General features: G+C 42.9%; 2 protein-coding genes and 1 non-coding gene across 4 annotated transcripts in view; 2 read left to right on the forward strand and 1 right to left on the reverse strand.

Annotated features, from left to right (window-relative positions):
* LOC101026682 (unconventional myosin-Ie) overlaps positions 1-18,034 on the forward strand; it is a 102,950-nt gene that overhangs the window by 18,616 nt on the left and 66,300 nt on the right. For both annotated transcript variants that reach the window (XM_031661249.1, XM_031661248.1), the window contains exons 6-12: positions 1,731-1,927; positions 4,958-5,038; positions 5,369-5,455; positions 9,088-9,174; positions 10,496-10,663; positions 13,890-13,975; positions 16,964-17,045. In XM_031661249.1, the coding sequence (XP_031517109.1) occupies positions 1,731-1,927; positions 4,958-5,038; positions 5,369-5,455; positions 9,088-9,174; positions 10,496-10,663; positions 13,890-13,975; positions 16,964-17,045 (788 nt within the window). The remainder of the gene's footprint in view (positions 1-1,730; positions 1,928-4,957; positions 5,039-5,368; positions 5,456-9,087; positions 9,175-10,495; positions 10,664-13,889; positions 13,976-16,963; positions 17,046-18,034) is intronic.
* On the forward strand, positions 6,866-7,006 carry LOC116272497. Its single transcript, XR_004181167.1, has one exon. It is a non-coding gene; the product is annotated as a U4 spliceosomal RNA (small nuclear RNA).
* LOC101026324 (L-lactate dehydrogenase A-like 6B) lies at positions 10,829-12,538 on the reverse strand. Its single transcript, XM_003900997.5, has one exon. It carries the CDS (start codon positions 12,519-12,521, stop codon positions 11,262-11,264), a length of 1,260 nt encoding a protein of 419 aa, XP_003901046.1. The 5' UTR covers positions 12,522-12,538; the 3' UTR covers positions 10,829-11,261.

The following is an 18,034-nucleotide window of genomic DNA, read 5'->3' on the forward strand; positions in this document are numbered from 1 at the left end:
TGGGTCCAATCTGATTTATGAATGTGATCTGTCCTTACTCTGTGCACAGGAAGTTTTAGTTCACTGGAAGACACACCCAGATTCTTAGACATGTGTTTAACACTAAAACTAAGTACAATGGCCATTTTCAGATCAGTGCATTTGATTTTGTTTACATGTCTTTTCTAAAAGGAAGCCCTTCTATTGCTCAAAGCATGTTTATGAAACACTCATATAGAGGATAAATGTCTTGTTCTGGCATTATACGTTTTCAAAATGTATTCACTGACTTAATCTCATTGGAAGGTGTACACTGAGAAATGTCAGCTCGTTATATTCTAACACCATCTGTGAAATTCAAACAGATTATCCTTTATTGGGAGGCTTGTGATTTTTTAGCATTATCATAAGGCCTTTAACAAAATTCTTTTATCAGATAATTTTGGTGAAGCATTATGCAGAAAAAGAAAACTCATAGCCAAGTTCAAAATTTCCATTGCATCTATAAAAATCTTCCATTCATATTGCAAAAATCTGAGCATTCTTTCATGTCGAAGAATGGTGTCATTTATTTATATGAGAACGTTCTGCCCAGAAATCAGGAAAACCCCATTTATATCACTAGCCCTCCTTAGTTAAGTTTCATGGTCTGAAACAAGATGTTGAGCTATGGAAGTCTCTGTTTTTCTATCCAGAGACCACAAACTACCATACCATGTGACATTAGGGCAGGATATGAACATCCCCTTCATTTCACTCTATATGCTACCCTCAGAGGAATCTTCTTATAATGCCCCTCTTTATTAGCCATCAGGCCCCCTTTTGCCTCCAGCCCAAATATATCATACCATGCAAGGACCGCCAGCATTGGAATCTGTCCTAACCTTTTTAATCTGACCTGAACTTTCAGCAGCAGCCAGTGCTAGTCCACACACTGTAGCTCGCGTCTCGTCTCTATCATGTCTCCCACACTTCTGCTTCCTCCCCTTGGTACACTCCCTTCTCCTCTCTGCATCTGTACAAATCCTATTTATCCTTTATACCCAGCTCAAATCTCTTGACTACCCCAGCAAGTAGTAATATCTTCCTGTTCTAATTTCTCCACATCTTGTCTGTCTGTGTTACATATTCAGCTTTTCTAAGGGTTCTTTATTTGGCAAACTATTTTTTGCCTTGTCTAGATTGCTTTCAAGATTTCTTACATATTTTCTATTCTTTCCTCCCTCTTTAGTAACCCTACACGTGCTAAATACTCAATAAACATGGGATTAGTAAACATGGTAATTATTAGTTCAGTAATATCAGGTGCTTCAAAAATGATGCTATGAAAACATTGTACTAAAAAGGAAGAAAACAATATTTGGAGCCAAAGAAATGTTTCTTGATTAAGTTCCTTCCGGGCTGTCTTGCTGGAAGCTTGGAGAGATGTCCATGTTAGGCATTTAACTGTGATCTCGGTAGGAGGGATAGGTTTGCCATCCTTCTTGGATCCCTGATTTGTATTATTGTAAGTCTCAGTCATCGTAGGAATTGACTCATGTAATAAAACAATTGGGAAGAACAAAGGAGATGGATGTGTGTGGGATTACTGATAAGCAGCCTTCACTAGAACGTAAGCTCTTGGGGCCTGTGACTGTGCCTTCTATGTATACACATGTGCATGTGCACATAAGTGCCTCCATATGTTTGTGAGATGAATTGGAAGTGTCCCAATTCTGAAAGATTGTCATGTTTTGTTTTATGTTCTACAGTTTTAGCTTTTCCTGCATATCTGCTAGGGATAAACCAGGACCGGTTGAAAGAAAAGCTAACAAGCCGGCAGATGGATAGCAAGTGGGGAGGCAAATCCGAATCCATCCACGTGACCCTCAATGTGGAGCAGGCCTGTTACACCCGGGATGCGCTCGCCAAGGCCCTGCACTCCCGGGTTTTTGATTTCTTGGTAGATGTAAGTAACACAAGTTGATGTTGGTGATGTTTCATATCTTAGCTATAAAGAGTCAAACTAGTAGGCTGGGCGCGGTGGCTCACACCTGTAATCCCAGTACTCTGAGAGGCCAAGGTGGGAGGATCGCTGCAGCCCAGGAGTTTGAGACCAGCCTCTGCAACGTGGTGAGACCCCGTCTCTACAAAAAACACAAAAATTAACCAGGTGTGGTGGCAGGTGCCTGTGGTCCCAGCTACTCAGGAGGCTGAGGTGGGAAGATCACTTGAGCCTGGGAGGTCAAGGCTGCAGTGAGCCGAGATTGTGCCACTGCACTCCAGCCTGGGGGGCAGAGTGAGATCCTATCTCCAAAAAAAAAAAAAAAAAAAAATGTCAAATGACTAAGGGTTTTGTGTTCCTGTTCTGGCTCCTTCCTTTCACCCATTACTTTACTTCGCTTTCTGTCCTCTCACTCTGCAATCACTGAATCCTGCATTTCCTTCTAGAACTGCCCAACAAGATACCTTAGCTAAATCTAGTATGGTAACAAGTTTCTTCTGGACAAAATATTCGGTAAAGCTAGGACTAGAGACCAGAAAAAGAGGAGACCCACGTTCACGGGCCTTTCTTGATTTGTGGGCCTAAAGATTTAGGAATATGTTTTCCACATACTTCTGTGTTACAAATTAACCCAAAACCTAGCGACTTGAAACCATAAGTGCTTGTTTTCTCAGTTTCTGAGGGTCAGATATTTGGGATCGGCTGAGCTTGGTGGTTCACGCTGACTGGAACTGTGGTTGTCTGAAGGCTTGACTAGGGTTGGAAGATATGGCTGAAAGATGGATTGCCCGTGTGGCTGTTGGCAGGAGGTCTCAGTCCCTTGCTTCATGGACCTCTCCTTGAATATCCTCATAACATGATGGTTGGTTTTCCCCAGAGTGAGTGATCTGAAAGACAGCGTGAGCAAGAAGCCAGTCTTTTTTATGTCCTGATCTTGGACTCAAGTATTGTCACTCTGCCACATTCTGTTTATTAGAAGCAAGTCACTAAGGAAAGTCCACACTTAAGGCGAGGGGAATGAGGCTCCACCTTTGGGAGGGAGGAATATCAAAAACTTTCTGCATGTATTTTGAAACTATTAGATATTTTTGGTTATGGTGTAATTATATGTAATTATACACATATATATGTGTATGTAGATACACACACACTCTTACATATGAATATATATTTATATATGTATATCACATATATATGCTGACAATCAGTCTTTCAGCAGTGTAGCACTGCCAGTAACAATCTTGTGTTAATCACTGTAGCCTCTAAATGGTAAAATAATAATGCCAAGCACTTACATAGCACTAACTATATAAGTGCCCAGATACTGTTCTAAGTATTTTAAAGAGAAAAAACCGTCACTTAATTCTTACAACAACCCTGTGACTTAGGTACTATGATCTCTGCTTTACAGGTAAACTAAGGGAGGCATAGATTGATTAAGGAATTTGCCCAAGGTCACTCTGTTATGTGATTGATCTAGGAGGCCCTAGATTCCTAGCTAGTTTGCTCCTTTGATGTTTATATATTCAAACTAGAAGGACCCTAGTCAAGGGACAACAGGGGGCCGTTCGATCCAAAAGATCTGTATGTGATTCCAGGCACTAACATCTATGTGGCTTAAAGTACGGTTAGTGTGGTTAGAGTAGGGTCAGGCAGGACAGGGTAGGAGAAGTATTCTAGGTAGTTCTAGTGGCTATTTAAAGTATAAAATTGCTTGGGAAGGTCAGGGTCATACCAAACAGAAGTCATGCAGTTAGCTTGTTCAGATCCCTTGTTTTACTGAGAAGGGAATATCAGGCCTGAGCCATGGTGGTTTTACCCAAGGCCAATCAGCAAGAGGGCAGTGCAGCCTGGGACTAGAATCCACGTATCTTGTCTGTTTGTTCAGAGCACCTTCCAGCGCTGGGCTTCCTACCTACCTTCCTTCCTGTCATCTGTTAGTTTTTTTGTAAGTAGTAAAAGTACATGAATACTCATACAAGTGATCCTAATTTGAGGTGAGATTTACTGGGCACTGACTATGTGTTGTGTATGATTACTCGTTTGCTCACAAAAGATGATATATCATTTTGTTTACCTGGAAAACACCTCTGGTACTTCAGAATTCATCCAGGTATTCAGCACCTCAAAGAATTCTTCGCTTCACTCCTCCCCCACTGCATCCCCCACCAACCCCTCTATCCAAACCTTCCCTGCTATCATTAAGTCTATTCCCATGAATTGCTTGGCCTCTTCTCACAGTGATTAAGAACACAGATTTAGGCATCATACTGCTTAAATTTAGTCCCAGACCCTGCTTCTTACATAGAACAACCTTAAGCAAGCCTTGGTGTGTGGAAAATTGGGAAAATAATGGTATCACTGCCATTTTGAGAATTGAAATGGGAATTAAGTGAAACAACACATTAAGAGCACCTAGCAAACCCTGGCAGAGGTGAATGTTCAATAGATGTAAGCAGGTTCTATTATCAATTCAAAGATAATGACTATTGTTACTATCTGCAGATAGCTCACCCTCTCTATAAGCTCCTGGGAACAAGGATTGTCTTGTCCTTAGCATCCCTGGCATATTGTGTTGGGTCATCATTAAATGACAGGTGAATGGAAGACAATTGAAATGACAATTATAGATCCTTTAGTGTGGGTTCTTCGTGTGAAATAGGTTTTACTTCGATCATCCAAGATGACATATTCTTCTAATTGTTAAGACCTCCTGAAGAAGCTGACTCAGCCAGAAATTAATGGTTATCATCATTAAGCAAACATTTTTTGTTTCTACTGTACTCGCGTTTCTGAATCCTGGTGGTTTTCCAAAGCGCTTGCCTTTGCACTGAGAGTTTGTTAATGCAGCAGGTCTCCTGCCTTCACGTTGTCCTCTGTTTCCTGCAAGCAGTAGTGTTTGCTATGTAGAGTCCAGCCTCCCTTTCCCCAACGCATGCCCGTTTTTAGTATAAATGGAAAGGATTTCACTGCCATGCTGTTTACTTTCTCTAGTCGATCAATAAAGCCATGCAGAAAGACCATGAAGAATACAACATTGGCGTCCTAGACATCTATGGCTTTGAAATATTCCAGGTAAGGCCAGTTTGAATAAGTAGGGGTTGAGGAGGGTGGCATATTTCATCTGGCCTGCAAGAAAGAATTCTAGGCAATGCAAACACAAAAAAACAGAAAATATACCACCACAACAACAAAAATACCACTCAGGCTCATTTTGGCCTTTGTGAGTTCTTCACGTACCTTTACCAAATTAGTTTCTCCTAAATATAAACTTTTTTCTACTGATGCATCCAACATTTCTATGAAAGCTTTTCACATGAAGACATTTCAATAAATCACTCAAGAAATGACTTTTAAATGATTTTGTGAAACAATTACATGTGAATAACTTTTTTTTTTTTCCAGAAAAATGGCTTTGAACAGTTTTGTATCAATTTTGTTAATGAAAAACTGCAGCAGATTTTTATTGAACTGACATTAAAGGCAGAACAGGTAAGCAGTCCCTCGTCCTTCATCCTATTCTATTTATAATTTATTTTGTTTACAAGGGTATCGATTTCTGTCTTTTGATAATAGATTTGGGTTCCACTCTTATATTAGGAAATGCACCTAATAAAGTCAGGCAGAAAAACCATACGCCATTGTGGTATTTTAATCCATGAAATATAAATACCATCTGCAGCATTTGCCTTCTTCTTTAAGCAAATGATGCTGTGACGTTGGACGTAAGCCTGGCTGCTTTTACTATACTGACTCACTGAGCACGTGGGAAATGGGAGCCTAGTTCCAGCCCCAACTGTCTGAGGCATATATTGTGTTCTAAATAAAAGACTTGGTTTTCTCAGATTTACTCCATTCTCAATCTTCCCTAACAATACATACATTTTTAGCAAAGCTCGTATTTCAATACTTACCTGAGGTAATATGCCTTGCTGTAGTTTCTTCTAAAGTTGGGTGCAGGTCGGGTACTGTGGCTCATGCCTGTAATCCTAGCACTCTGGGAAGCCAAGTCGGGAGAATTGCTTGAGTCCAGGAGTTCAAGACCAGCCTGCCGGACAAAATGAGACCCCATCCATACAAAAAATAAAACAATTAGCTGGACGTGGTGGCATAAGCCTATCGTCCCAGCTGTTCTGGAGGCTGAGGTGAAAAGATTGCTTGAGCCCAGGAGGTCGAGACTTACATCATCACACCACTGCACTCCATCCTAGGCAACAGAGCAAGACTCTGTTTCAAAAATAAATAGTAGCCAGGTGCAGTGGCTCATGCCTGTAATCCCAGCACTTTGGGAGGCCGAGACCTGCAGACCATTCGAGGTCAGGAATTCGAGACGAGCCTGGCCAACATGATGAAACCCCATCTCTACTAAAAATACAAAAATTAGCTAGGCATGGTGGTGCGTGCCTGTAGACCCAGCTACTCCGGAGGCTGAGGCAGGAGAATCGCTTGAACCCGGGAGGCGGAGCTTGCAGTGAGCTGAGATCGTGCCACTGCACTCCAGCCTGGGCAACAGAGCGAGACTTCGTCTCAAAATAATGATAATAAAAATAAATAAATAAATAGTTCGGTGCAGTTTCCATCGTTTCCTGATAGCATATTGTTTAGGATTCCTGGGGCCACCATAACAAAGCAGCACAAACTGAGTGACTTGAAACAGTAGCAGTTTCTTCCCTCCGAGTTCTGGAGCCCAGAGTCTGAAATCAGGAAGTCCTCAGGGCCACACTCCTTCTCAGGATAGAGGGGAGAATCCTTCCTCTTCTAGTTTCTGGTAGCTCCTGGCATTTCTTGGCTTCTGGCAGTTTGACTCCAGTCTCTGCCTGTGTCTTCACGTAGCCTTTTCCAATGTCCCCCTGTGTCTCTATCCAAATCTCCGTCTCTTTTCTTTTATGAAGATACCATTTTAGCTTTGTGCAATGGCAATATTTTAGCCAGTGAGGTTTATCTGAGGCATGATTATTGCTAATTGAAAACTTTTCACAATACCCTGCCATGACGCCTTGAAATATAGTCAGCATTGACGATTTTTGACAGTCTCTATGGAGAGTGAACTGTTAAAAAAAAAAAAAAAAAGAAAAAGAAAAAGAAAAGAAAGACACCATTTTTTTGGATTTCGAGTTGACGCTAAACCCAGGATGCCTTACGGTGGGGTCCTTAGTGAATTACATTTACAAAGACCTTACTTCCAAACCTCACACATTTTGAGGTTCCAGGTGGATGTGAAATTTGGGGGGATACTATTCAAGCCACTGTATACATCAAAGGCTGTTTTGGGGTCATTTCGTTATGGAAGTGTTTATGCCTGTGCTTAGGAAACACCATACCAGCGGGTTTCACGTGACCTTCTGCCCTGGAACCCACCCTTGGTTGTTTTACTGTAGCTACTCTAAGGGGTGGGGAAGGCTAGAGGTTCACATGAAACCCATTGCTACCGTTGCCATCTAAGTCCCTACCACGTCTAGCCCACTCTCCTGCAGTAGTCTCCAAACTGGTTTGGTCGTCTCCATATGGGTTTCCCATGAACCTCTAGCCTTCCCCAACCCTTAGAGTAGCAAGAGAAAAACAACCAAGAAAGAGCACAATAGCCAATGAGATGGGAGCGGGGAGGCAGGGGCTAGATCATATGGGAAATTGTAGGGCATGGCTGAGACTTTGGGTGTTATAGTAAGTGGAATGAGGACCCATTGAAGAATTTTGAGGGAGGAGTGACATGATCTGATTTGTTGTTTGTGTTTTTGAAAGGGTCACTCTGGCTCTGTAGGCTTATAGAGTGGGGTGAGGCAGGGGAAAGCAAACTAGAATGGAAGTTAAAAAACCAGTGATGGGGATACTGCAGGAGACTACGTTAGATGTGGTAGAGACTCAGACGGCGACGGTAGCAGTCCAGGTGGTGAGAGGGAGTATCTGGAGAGTGAGAGAATGGGACTTGCTCAAAATAATTAGCAATAGCCAAGAAAGAAGGAGCAATCGTGGGTGATTCTTAGCTTTATACCCTGGATAACAGGGCTGATGGTGACACTATTTACTGGAGGGTGAGATGAGAAGAGGGGTTGTTTGGAGGTCATGGGAAATACGGAATCAGAATTCCTCCAAACAGGTTAAGTTGGAGAGGCCCATTTATTATACATCCAAGCGAAGATTCCAGTGTGTGGAATGGATTTGAGTCTGGAACCCCGTGACAAGATATAGATGAGAAATAAATTCAGGGGTCATTAGCCTGTAGGTGATGTATTTAAAGCCATGGGATTGATAGAAATCACCTAGAGAAGGAGGGCTGAGAAAACAAGAAGGCTGAAAGATTGACCCCTGAGACTCCACCACATATAAAGTTCTGGAAATAAGAAAGAGCTAGCAAAGGAAGCCGGCAAAGTGAAACCAGTGAGGAAAGAAGAAAAAACCAGGATAGTGTCATGGTTTTCAAGTTAAATGAGCCTCTGATAGACTGAAGAACCTTCCCATTAAGTACCTGGATGCTAATCTACTCCTGTCCTATATTTAATTTTAATTTTTATTTATTTATTTATTTTTGAGATGGAGTTTTGCTTTGTCGCCCAGGCTGGAGTGCCGTGGCGCAATCTCGGCTCACTTCAACCTCCACCTCCTGGGTTCAAGCAGTTCTCCTGCCTCAGCCTCCCAAGTAGCTGGGATTATAGGCGCACCCCACCACACCCAGCTACTTTTTGTAATTTTAGTAGAGACGGTTTCACCATGTTGGTCAGGATGGTCTCGAACTCCTGACCTTGTGATCCGCCCACCTCGGCCTCCCAAAGTGCTGGGATTACAGATGTGAGCCACTGCGCCCAGCCCTATGTTAAATTTTAAGTTTTGTGATTTTTTTTTTGTAACTGGATTTATGAGTTCGGTGCTACTAAATTGCAGTTTTCGTTGGCCAGAAACAATTGTGTGGCAACAATTTCATAGGGTTCAAACTAAACATAAAAATCACCAAGTCATAAAGTGTTCCTTTCCTGTTACCTCTTAGAAAATAAGAAATTAAAGTTCCTGGTATTTGTTGAAGGACATTCAGGTTTTTCTCTTTCATGGGAATTTTTGTACATTCAGGGTCTGTCTGTGCAGAGCTCTTGCTATTTGGGAAATAATGTGAGTTCCTGGTTTCTGTCTTACAGGAAGAATATGTTCAAGAGGGAATAAGATGGACACCCATTGAGTACTTTAATAATAAAATTGTATGTGACCTCATAGAGAACAAAGTGGTAAGTGTTGGTTTAGTATGTCTTCACTGCTCACAGGTTTACATTAAGTGAGTTTTTGTTCTGTGTCGTTGTTTTAGAACAGGCAAAGTGACAACTCTGATTTGCAGAGAATTTGAGCAATTGTATTAGTTTTCTGTATGTGTGAAAAGAAAACAGTAGGGCTTTATTCTGGCAGTAAATATGAACATGTGGATATGAGTAAAATGTCAATTTACAAATGGAAGTTGTTACTGATTCTAAGAGAAGACAGCTATCACACGATGACTTAGCATGTGAAGAGCCATAAAACTGGCCCTGTGTTCTAGTCCAACTTCTAGGACTTTAGCCTTAATGACTGATTCAGGCTGGGCATGGTGGCTCATGCCTGTAATCCCAGTACTTTGGGAGGCCGAGGTAGGTGGATCGCTTGAGCACAGGGGTTCAAGACCAGCCCCAGCAACATGGTGAAACCCTGTTTCCAAACAGAAAATTTAGCTAATACAAAAATTGTATTAGCTAAATACAAAAATTAGCCAGGCATGGTGGCACGCACCTGTGGTCCTAGCTACTCTGGAGGCTGAGGTGGGAGGATCACTTGAACCTGGGAGGTTGAGGCTGTGGTGAGCTGAGATTGTGCCACTGCACTCCAGCCTGGGTGACAGAGCAAGACAAGACCCTGTCTCAAAAGAAAAAAAGATGATTCAAAATAAAAGAAAAGTGATATAGAACAAATATCTCTATAGGATTTTATATATAAGCCAAACACTGGAAACAGTGAAAACATCCGTAGACAACTTATTTATTTATTTATTTATTTATTTATTTATTTATTTATTTTGAGAGGCATCTCGCTCTGTTGCCCAGGGGTTTCAGTTATAAACATGAGGAATGCTTATAAAATAGTGCTATGTGAAAAAGGAAATGCATTATAGAGTGTGTACACTAAATAACTATATAAATGATGCCTATATGGGTAACATGCTGAAAGAGAACATTAAGAAATAGATTAGGTCAAAGGAAAATGTTTTTATTTTACTTTTGGATTCATAAGTCAATTTGGCATGAATATGAGTGAGCAGATAATGATCTGTGCATGACTGTTGGATAAAACTTCAGGGAGTTAAACAGCTTTTTGGAAAATGGAGTTTCCTCCCTCTTTAGATCTAAGTGGTGACTTCCCATTTGGGACTATTAATTGCATTCTTGCCTGAAGGGGAAGACTGACTTTCAAGATGGTATCTTAAGTCTGGGGAGCTGTTTCCTTCCCTAAGAAAGGACCTGATAAGCATTGTCTGTTTTGGAGAGGTCAGTGACTAGGGCCTTGCCTTCTTGCTCCCATCAGAACCCTCCTGGCATCATGAGCATCCTGGATGATGTGTGTGCCACGATGCATGCGGTGGGTGAGGGGGCAGATCAGACACTGCTCCAGAAACTTCAGATGCAGATTGGGAGTCATGAGCACTTCAACAGTTGGAACCAAGGCTTCATCATTCATCATTATGCTGGGAAGGTATGGCCAATATCCATTTTAATGTCTATCTGTTTTAAGCTTTTGGGTCTGTGATCCAGTTTCTCATGAAGCAAATCATATGCCTTGCCGTATTTTATTCATTCAACAAATAGAACTTATTGACTATCAAAGGAAGCAAAACAAAAGATTGTATATACTACTGCATATTTTTTTTGTATGTACATACTTTTATTTTTATACTGTAGAAGAAGCTACTACTTTACAGCGTATAAATGAACATAGGTGTAAGACAGCAAGAATGAAAGAAATAGCATATATCTAATGAAAAGACTCAGAATTTCTAGAACACAAGGAATACCTACATCCTACTTTTTGGGAACCAAATGCTAACAACATGTATGTAACAAGGCAAGTGCTGCTACATCAGAGGTACCAAAAACACTTAGGAATTGTAAATAAGTATCATCCAGCACGTGGATGCTAAATAAAAGAGCTGGAGGACTAAATAAATAGGAAAGTCACTCTACCTACTTTCCTGTTTCCATCTTTTAGGAATTCAAGTTTAATCAAAATTTCGTTATATAATCCTATATCTGTGATCTCTTCAATAATTTCGGAATGGTAGTTTTAGACAACTTTAAATCTTGAGCTCCTTCTGAATTTCCCAAAGTGTTTTTGCACTTTTTTTCAGACGGGCCTCTTCTTCAGGGGTCAGCTTTATCTTTATAAGATGGGTAATACCATTCTCTCCCAGGATACAAGGAATACTGAGGAATACTTCTTCATCTATTCCATAGAGGCCCTTAATTATGGTGGAAACTGGATGTGTTCTCCTAAGATTCTTCAAAATACTTTCTGTTAAATCAGCCACAGATAGGCCAATGGCCCAAGAAGTATAACCTTTCATTTTAATAATCTCATAGGCACTAGCAATCACTTCTTCGTGGACATTTTTCCATTGCTCAGGATCTTTATCAGTTCCTATATCAGAGTTCAGGTCCTTCAAAGGGACACCAGCTATGTTCACTCCACTCCACACAGGAACACTTGAGTCTCCGTGCTCTCCGAGGATCCATCCATGGCAGCTTTCAGAATGGATACCAAGCTTTTGTCCAATCAAGAAACGAAAACGAGCAGTATCCAGATTACAGCCGCTTCCAATAACACGGTTTTTGGGAAATGCGCTCAGCTTCCAAGCTACATAACTTAAGATATCCACTGGATTGGAAACAATAATCAGTTTGCAGTGGGGACTATGCTGGACAATATTGGAAATCATTAACTTGAAGAGGGCCACATTTCGCTGCACTAAATTAAGGCGCGTTTCTCCCTTTTCTTGGCGTGCACCTGCTGTGATAATCACTAGGTTGGAGTTTGCGGTGACAAAGTAATCTTTGCTACAAACAATATTTGGCATTTTCGTGAAAGAGCTGCCATGTTGAAGATCCATCGTCTCACCCTTCAGTTTGCCTTCATCAAGATCCACAAGGGCAAGTTCATCGATCAAGCCTTTTAATAAGATGCTGATAGCGCAGGCCATGCCCACCGATCCAGTTCCTATGATGGAGACCTTACTGTGATGAACGGGCTCCTCAGAAGTGAAGCGCTCAATAAGCTCACTCTTCACAGTCGCCATCTTGCTCACGGAGGTGAAGCGCCAGGCGCCCTTGAGTGGGATGCGCGCTGCCTGACGGGGACACAGGGCCATCTTCAGGCACAGGAAATTCGCTCCCACCGAGCTCACTCTCTGGCTGGCCCGCACAAGAGGCACAGTCCAACTCATGGCTGCTCGCTCAAGAAGTGGAGAGAGAGAAACGGCAAAAAGCTGCTGACCAGAACGTTGAGACACCAAGAGAGCCGTTGGCAGGACCTTCAGCCCTCTACTGCGGGTGCGCATGACCCGCCCCCTGGCCCTCTACTGCGGCTGCGCGGGCCTTTCCAGCGTCTCCGACACGTGCTTTCTGTGGGTGCTCAGACTAAGGCAGTGAAGGGCTGCTTCTCTAGCAAGTGATTTCTGGAGTTCGTTTTACAAAGAGTGTTCTCATCAATAGTTGACATGCTGAAGAAGCTAACCCAGATCCCTGGGATTACTAGTTTTTTATTTTTAGTATGAGTGCCAAGGAAAAATGCTTCTATTATCTACAGATGAAAATAAGGTTACGTTTTCTGAACAATGACCCTGCCGGGAAGGATAGGGCGCTGTGCGTTGCGTACCGGTGGCTGCCTGCACCATCTCCCAGTGTCCGAGAAGTGGGCTCCTGCTTTCTGGTCTATGGCGCTGGAGGCCTATTTTGAAAGGATCCCGCTGCCTTGGTGCCAGTCCTGGCCAGGACCCGCACTGGAACAGTCAACTGAAGCTTGAGCAGGGTAGGGGCCAGCTGGGAGTCACTCCAGCACTAAATCTCACCATACTACTGTGTATTTTTGGAACATGAATCACCCTGCTACATATATTAGCTGCTGAAGAAATAGATTTTCGTCTTGCCTCTTGCTGGAATCACAGACTGGCATTCCTTGTCTCCCCATGCCGACTGGGAGTATAAATCAAGGCCCAGAGTTCACTTTTGGTGTTTGTTCTCATAAAACCCATGAGTATTGGGTGCCTAGTGGGTGCCAGGCTGTGTAGGGCTGCAGATGATAAAAAAGTAATTTGAGGTCATGGTCTTGGGGACTTCCTGGTCCTATGGAAATCCCCTGGTCTCATCCATCATCCCAGCTGACCTCTTGTTAAACAGAGTATCTGAGCATGAGTTTCTGGGCAGATTGGTGCAAATTCGATACTGCTTCTGGGAGAAATTGCAAAGCCTCAGTTGACATGGCTCATTGCAATGAATTACTGAGCATGAGGGGCTTCACTTTTGCTCTGTCTTAGCTAAAATTTAGGAAAAGAATTGAGTTTGTCATTTAGACACCCCAATGAATCCACTGAAAAAGGGGTATGGGGCCTTGAGAGCTGGAGTTCTGATTATGGATCACCTGGGCCATCCAGGCAGGCAGATACTCATCAGCATCTGCAGGTCATCCCCGCTAAGTCAGCTAACAAGTAAGACATGCACAACCTTCCTGTGACAGTGCACAATGAAATCCCAAATGCAACATCTGGAAATCCACACGTTGTGGTGAGGATAGCCATGGCAACTTGGGTTTTTTGTTTGGTGAAATTAGATTTTTTGTTCAATAAACGATTTTGTTCAATGAATCACATTTTGTTCAATGAAATTACATTTTGTTCAATGAAATTAGATTTCTTTCCGTTCTTGGCCAGGTATCCTATGACATGGATGGCTTTTGTGAAAGGAACCGGGATGTGCTTTTTATGGATCTCATTGAGCTTATGCAGAGCAGTGAGCTGTAAGTATGTTTTGCCATAGCTGACAGGGGATATAGGTTTGACGAAATTTTCAATATGAAAACAAACTTATGAGCTGGGTGTGGTAGTGTGCTCCTATAGTCCCAGCGACTCAGGAGGCTGAGGCAGGAGGATCACTTGATCCTAGGAGTTTGAGGCTGCAGTGAGCTATGATCACTCCTATGAATAGCCACTGCCCTCCAGCCAGGCAACATAGGAACACCGTGTCTCTAATAAAGAAAAAACAAAAACAAAACAAAACACCTGTGATGTTTAGTGGTTAGGATTTTGTTCCTTCATGCTATTGGGTCTGGATTATTATTGATCTTTTTGGTTTCTCAAAATAGCTTTCTTTTCTCTATATCAGTCTGTCCCTTTTATGTCCCTAACACTTCATGCACCCAAATTCCAAGTGCCATCTACAGGTCCTTGAGGGCATCAGACTTTCTACCTTTCAATACTATTATCAGGGAGAAGTGAGCCCACTGGCTTTGGATTGGGATGGCCATTTCTGACCATTTAAGAGTGGAACAGTCTGGTTCTATGACATTTTGCCCTTGAACTCTTCTTCATGGTCTTTGAATTTTTAAAGATGTTTAATGGCTTAGCAAGACCCACATTAACCAGAGTCCCTGAAGTACTTAAGAAATGGCTTGAGAACTCTGGGAGGGACAACTAAAGAAGGAGTGACTCAGAGATCCATTTTAACTCCCAAGACCCTGTTTCAGCTATAGGGGTAGAACAGTGGGGGTATCCCCCTTGCACACTGCTAGAACTGTCAGGACCACCTCTGCCTTCCTCCCCTCTTCCCTGAAAAGGTTCTCAAGATCCTGGATAACACATAAGAAGATGTAATTTACATGAGCAGGTCCATGCTTGCAAGGCAAGGCCCATGCATGCCAGATCTAACAATTTCTAGAGCTTATTTCAAGTAAGAGTTGCCCTTCTGGTCTCTATTACTTAAGCTGTCACAACAGCAAGGCCAGTTCCTCTAATCAACAGCAGCGAGCCTGATAATTTCCTAATAAAGGACTGACTGCAATGAAAGCAAAGCAAGAGTTTCCTTTTCAGGCCCTGGACAGCTGTTCTGCTCCATTTAATTCTGTCTCTGCCACTCCCTGCCCCTCATCACCCTCTGCTCTCCATCCCTGCCCTTCTTTGCAGTCACACCACCATTTTTGAGATTTTGCATTTCTTTTTATTCACAACATACAAAATTGATCGGTTCTTCTCTGAGATGGTTAGGTAAGCCACAAGTCCTGGCTTGTGGGTTTTATGGCAGTCAGGTGCAGACTTGCTTCTGGAGATTGTTTTTAAAAACTTATTAAAATTCCTGCCAAGTTTAAGAGCTATTATTGCTTGCATATAAACTGCTGTCATATAGACATGGCCTATTATTTTATAAACACATTTGATGTCAAAATCTGTAGTCGTGTCTGGTCAAGTTAAAAGTAGATTGCTGGGGAGACTTCCTGGAACATTCAAGATGCCCAAAAAGTCATTGAGGAGGAAGTGAGTTTGAGTTTGAATGTCAGATTGCTAATTTACATGGATCCCGTCATTCACCCAGTCAGCAGATATATATTATGGACCAACTGTGTACCATGCTATGCTTCAGACACACCAGGGACACTAAGATGAGGAAGGCATTGTCCCTGTCCTGTTGCTAGTGAGGCAGATGTGTAAACACATGCAGCTCAAATAGCACCACTAATGAAAGTATATACAGGCCGGGCACGGTGGCTCACACCTGTAATCACAGCACTTTGGGAGGCCAAGGCAGGTGGATCACGAGGTCAAGAGATCGAGACCATCCTGGCCAACATGGTGAAACCCTGTTTCTACTAATAATACAAAACTTAGCTGTGTGTGGTGGTTTGCGCTTGTAGTCCCAGCTACTCAGGAGGTTGAGGCAGGAGAATCTCTTGCACCTGGGAGGCAGAGGTTGCAGTGAGCCAAGATCACACCACTGCACTCCAGCCTGGCGACAGAGTGAGACTTTGTCTCAAAAAAAAAAAAAGAAAGTATATTCAGGAGGCAGAGTGCTCATGATTTGTTACTGCTCCACTTAAAATTGCTCATACTCAAAAGCAGTTTGTCAGGGTTTTCTGTGTAGAGCTGGAAACAGTGTGCTACTGGCATCTGGTGAACAGAGACCATGGATGCTGCTAAATATCCCACTATATGTAGAAGAGGCCCCCTCCTCAGCCCCCAACAAAGAATTATTCAGCCGCAGATACCAGTGCCCAGGCTCGGAAACTGCTCTAGAGCAAAGCAGCATCTGCACTGAATCCAGATATTTCATATAATTCCCTGAGTTCTGGTCTAGCTTGCTTGTGTTAACAAACACATGCTGGCCGGGCGCAGTGCCTCACGCCTGTAGTCCCAACACTTCAAGAGGCTGAGGCAGGAATATCTCTTGAGCCCAGTTGTTTGAGACCAGCCTGGGAAACATGGCAAAACCCCATCTCTATAGAAAATACAAGAATTAGCTGGATGTGGTGGCACCTGCCTATAGTCCCAGTCACTCAGGAGGCTGAGGTGGGAAGATGGCTTGAGCCTGGGAGGTCGAGGCTGCAGTGAGCCATGATTGAACCCCTGCACTCCGGCCTGGGCAACAGAGCGAGACCCTGTCTCAAAAACAAAAGAAAACCTGAAATCCCCTACTGACCTCCCTCCGTTATGTTCTACTGTCAAGATATACCTCAATTCCTGTGACTAGGGACGTTGGAAAGCAACGTTTTAAAATTTATTTTGCAGTCTTTGATTCCAAGTTGCTTATATCTTAGAATTCTTTCCTTTCATGTCTTCCGTCCATTGTTCATTTCCCCAAGTCACATCTTGATGGCCTGTGCCATGAGTCAGATGGCTTTTCTGTAGCCAAGGTTATATGCCTGGGTACGGCTCTCCACCCCATCCTCTAAAAAGGCAGGCTTTCAGACCCCAAGGTACTTACAGATTGCTAATTCATTCTCTTTCTCCTTTTCCAGGCCTTTCATAAAGTCTTTATTTCCGGAAAATCTGCAAGCTGACAAGAAAGGGCGCCCAACTACTGCCGGAAGCAAAATAAAGGTTAGTTCTATTTTAGGAAATTTATAGATTCTTAAAAGGACTAGGGCTTCCTAAGAGTCAGGAACTGCACCCCTGGGCCAGGATATGAGGTCAGCGAGATGTGAGGAGATGGTTACAGAAGATGCTCAGAAGTAATGTCGCTGCTTGTTAAAAGGTTCCAGGACACAAGCTGAATTTGACTTGGCTGTACCAAAACCTTAAATGGTTTAAGTACCTCATAGCTTAATAGTCAGCAGCTGATAATCAGCTACTTTGTAAGAGGAAATGGCTTTATACAGAATCTGGAAGAATTTATGTTAAACTATCAGGGAAATTTTGTGGTTCAGAGCCATGTTTTGGATATTGATGACAGTTTTCCAGGCCAAGCCCAAAAACCTGCCAGTTATGGAACGTTACTTGCCAGAAATTCTACTTGGTCTTTTAGGGGCAATTTATGCGTCCCTCCTCGCTGGGCCCTGCAGGCCTGGAATTGAAGACACATTTGGCCACGTGGTGTCTCAAAGTCTGAAGGAAATCTTAACAGTGTTTCTCAGGAAGTAGGCAGGGTTCTGTGGTACCTGAGCCATTGTGTGGCAAAATTCGTTGTCCCTAATTACACTCTGAATTAAGAGTTTGTGGGCCGGGCACAGTGGCTCATGCCTGTAATCCCAGCACTTTGCGAGGCCGAGGCAGGCGGATCACCTGAGGTCGGGAATTCAAGACCAGCCTGACCAACATGGAGAGGAGAAACCCTGTCTCTACTAAAAATACAAAATTAGCCAAGCGTGGTGGTGGGCGCCTGTAATCCCAGCTACTCAGGAGGCTGAGGCAGGAGAATCACTTGAGCCCGGGAGGCAGAGGTTGCAGTGAGCCAAGATAGCGTCATTGCATTCCAGCTTGGGCAAGAAGAGTGAAACTCTGTCTCGAAAAAAAAAAGTCTGTGTCAGCCACATGTAGTGGTTCAGGCCTGTAATCCCAACACTTTTGAAGGCCAAGGAGGGAGGATTACT

Source organism: Papio anubis, unplaced genomic scaffold (genome assembly GCF_008728515.1).
Source record: "Papio anubis isolate 15944 unplaced genomic scaffold, Panubis1.0 scaffold117, whole genome shotgun sequence".
Taxonomy (NCBI): Eukaryota; Metazoa; Chordata; class Mammalia; order Primates; family Cercopithecidae; genus Papio; species Papio anubis.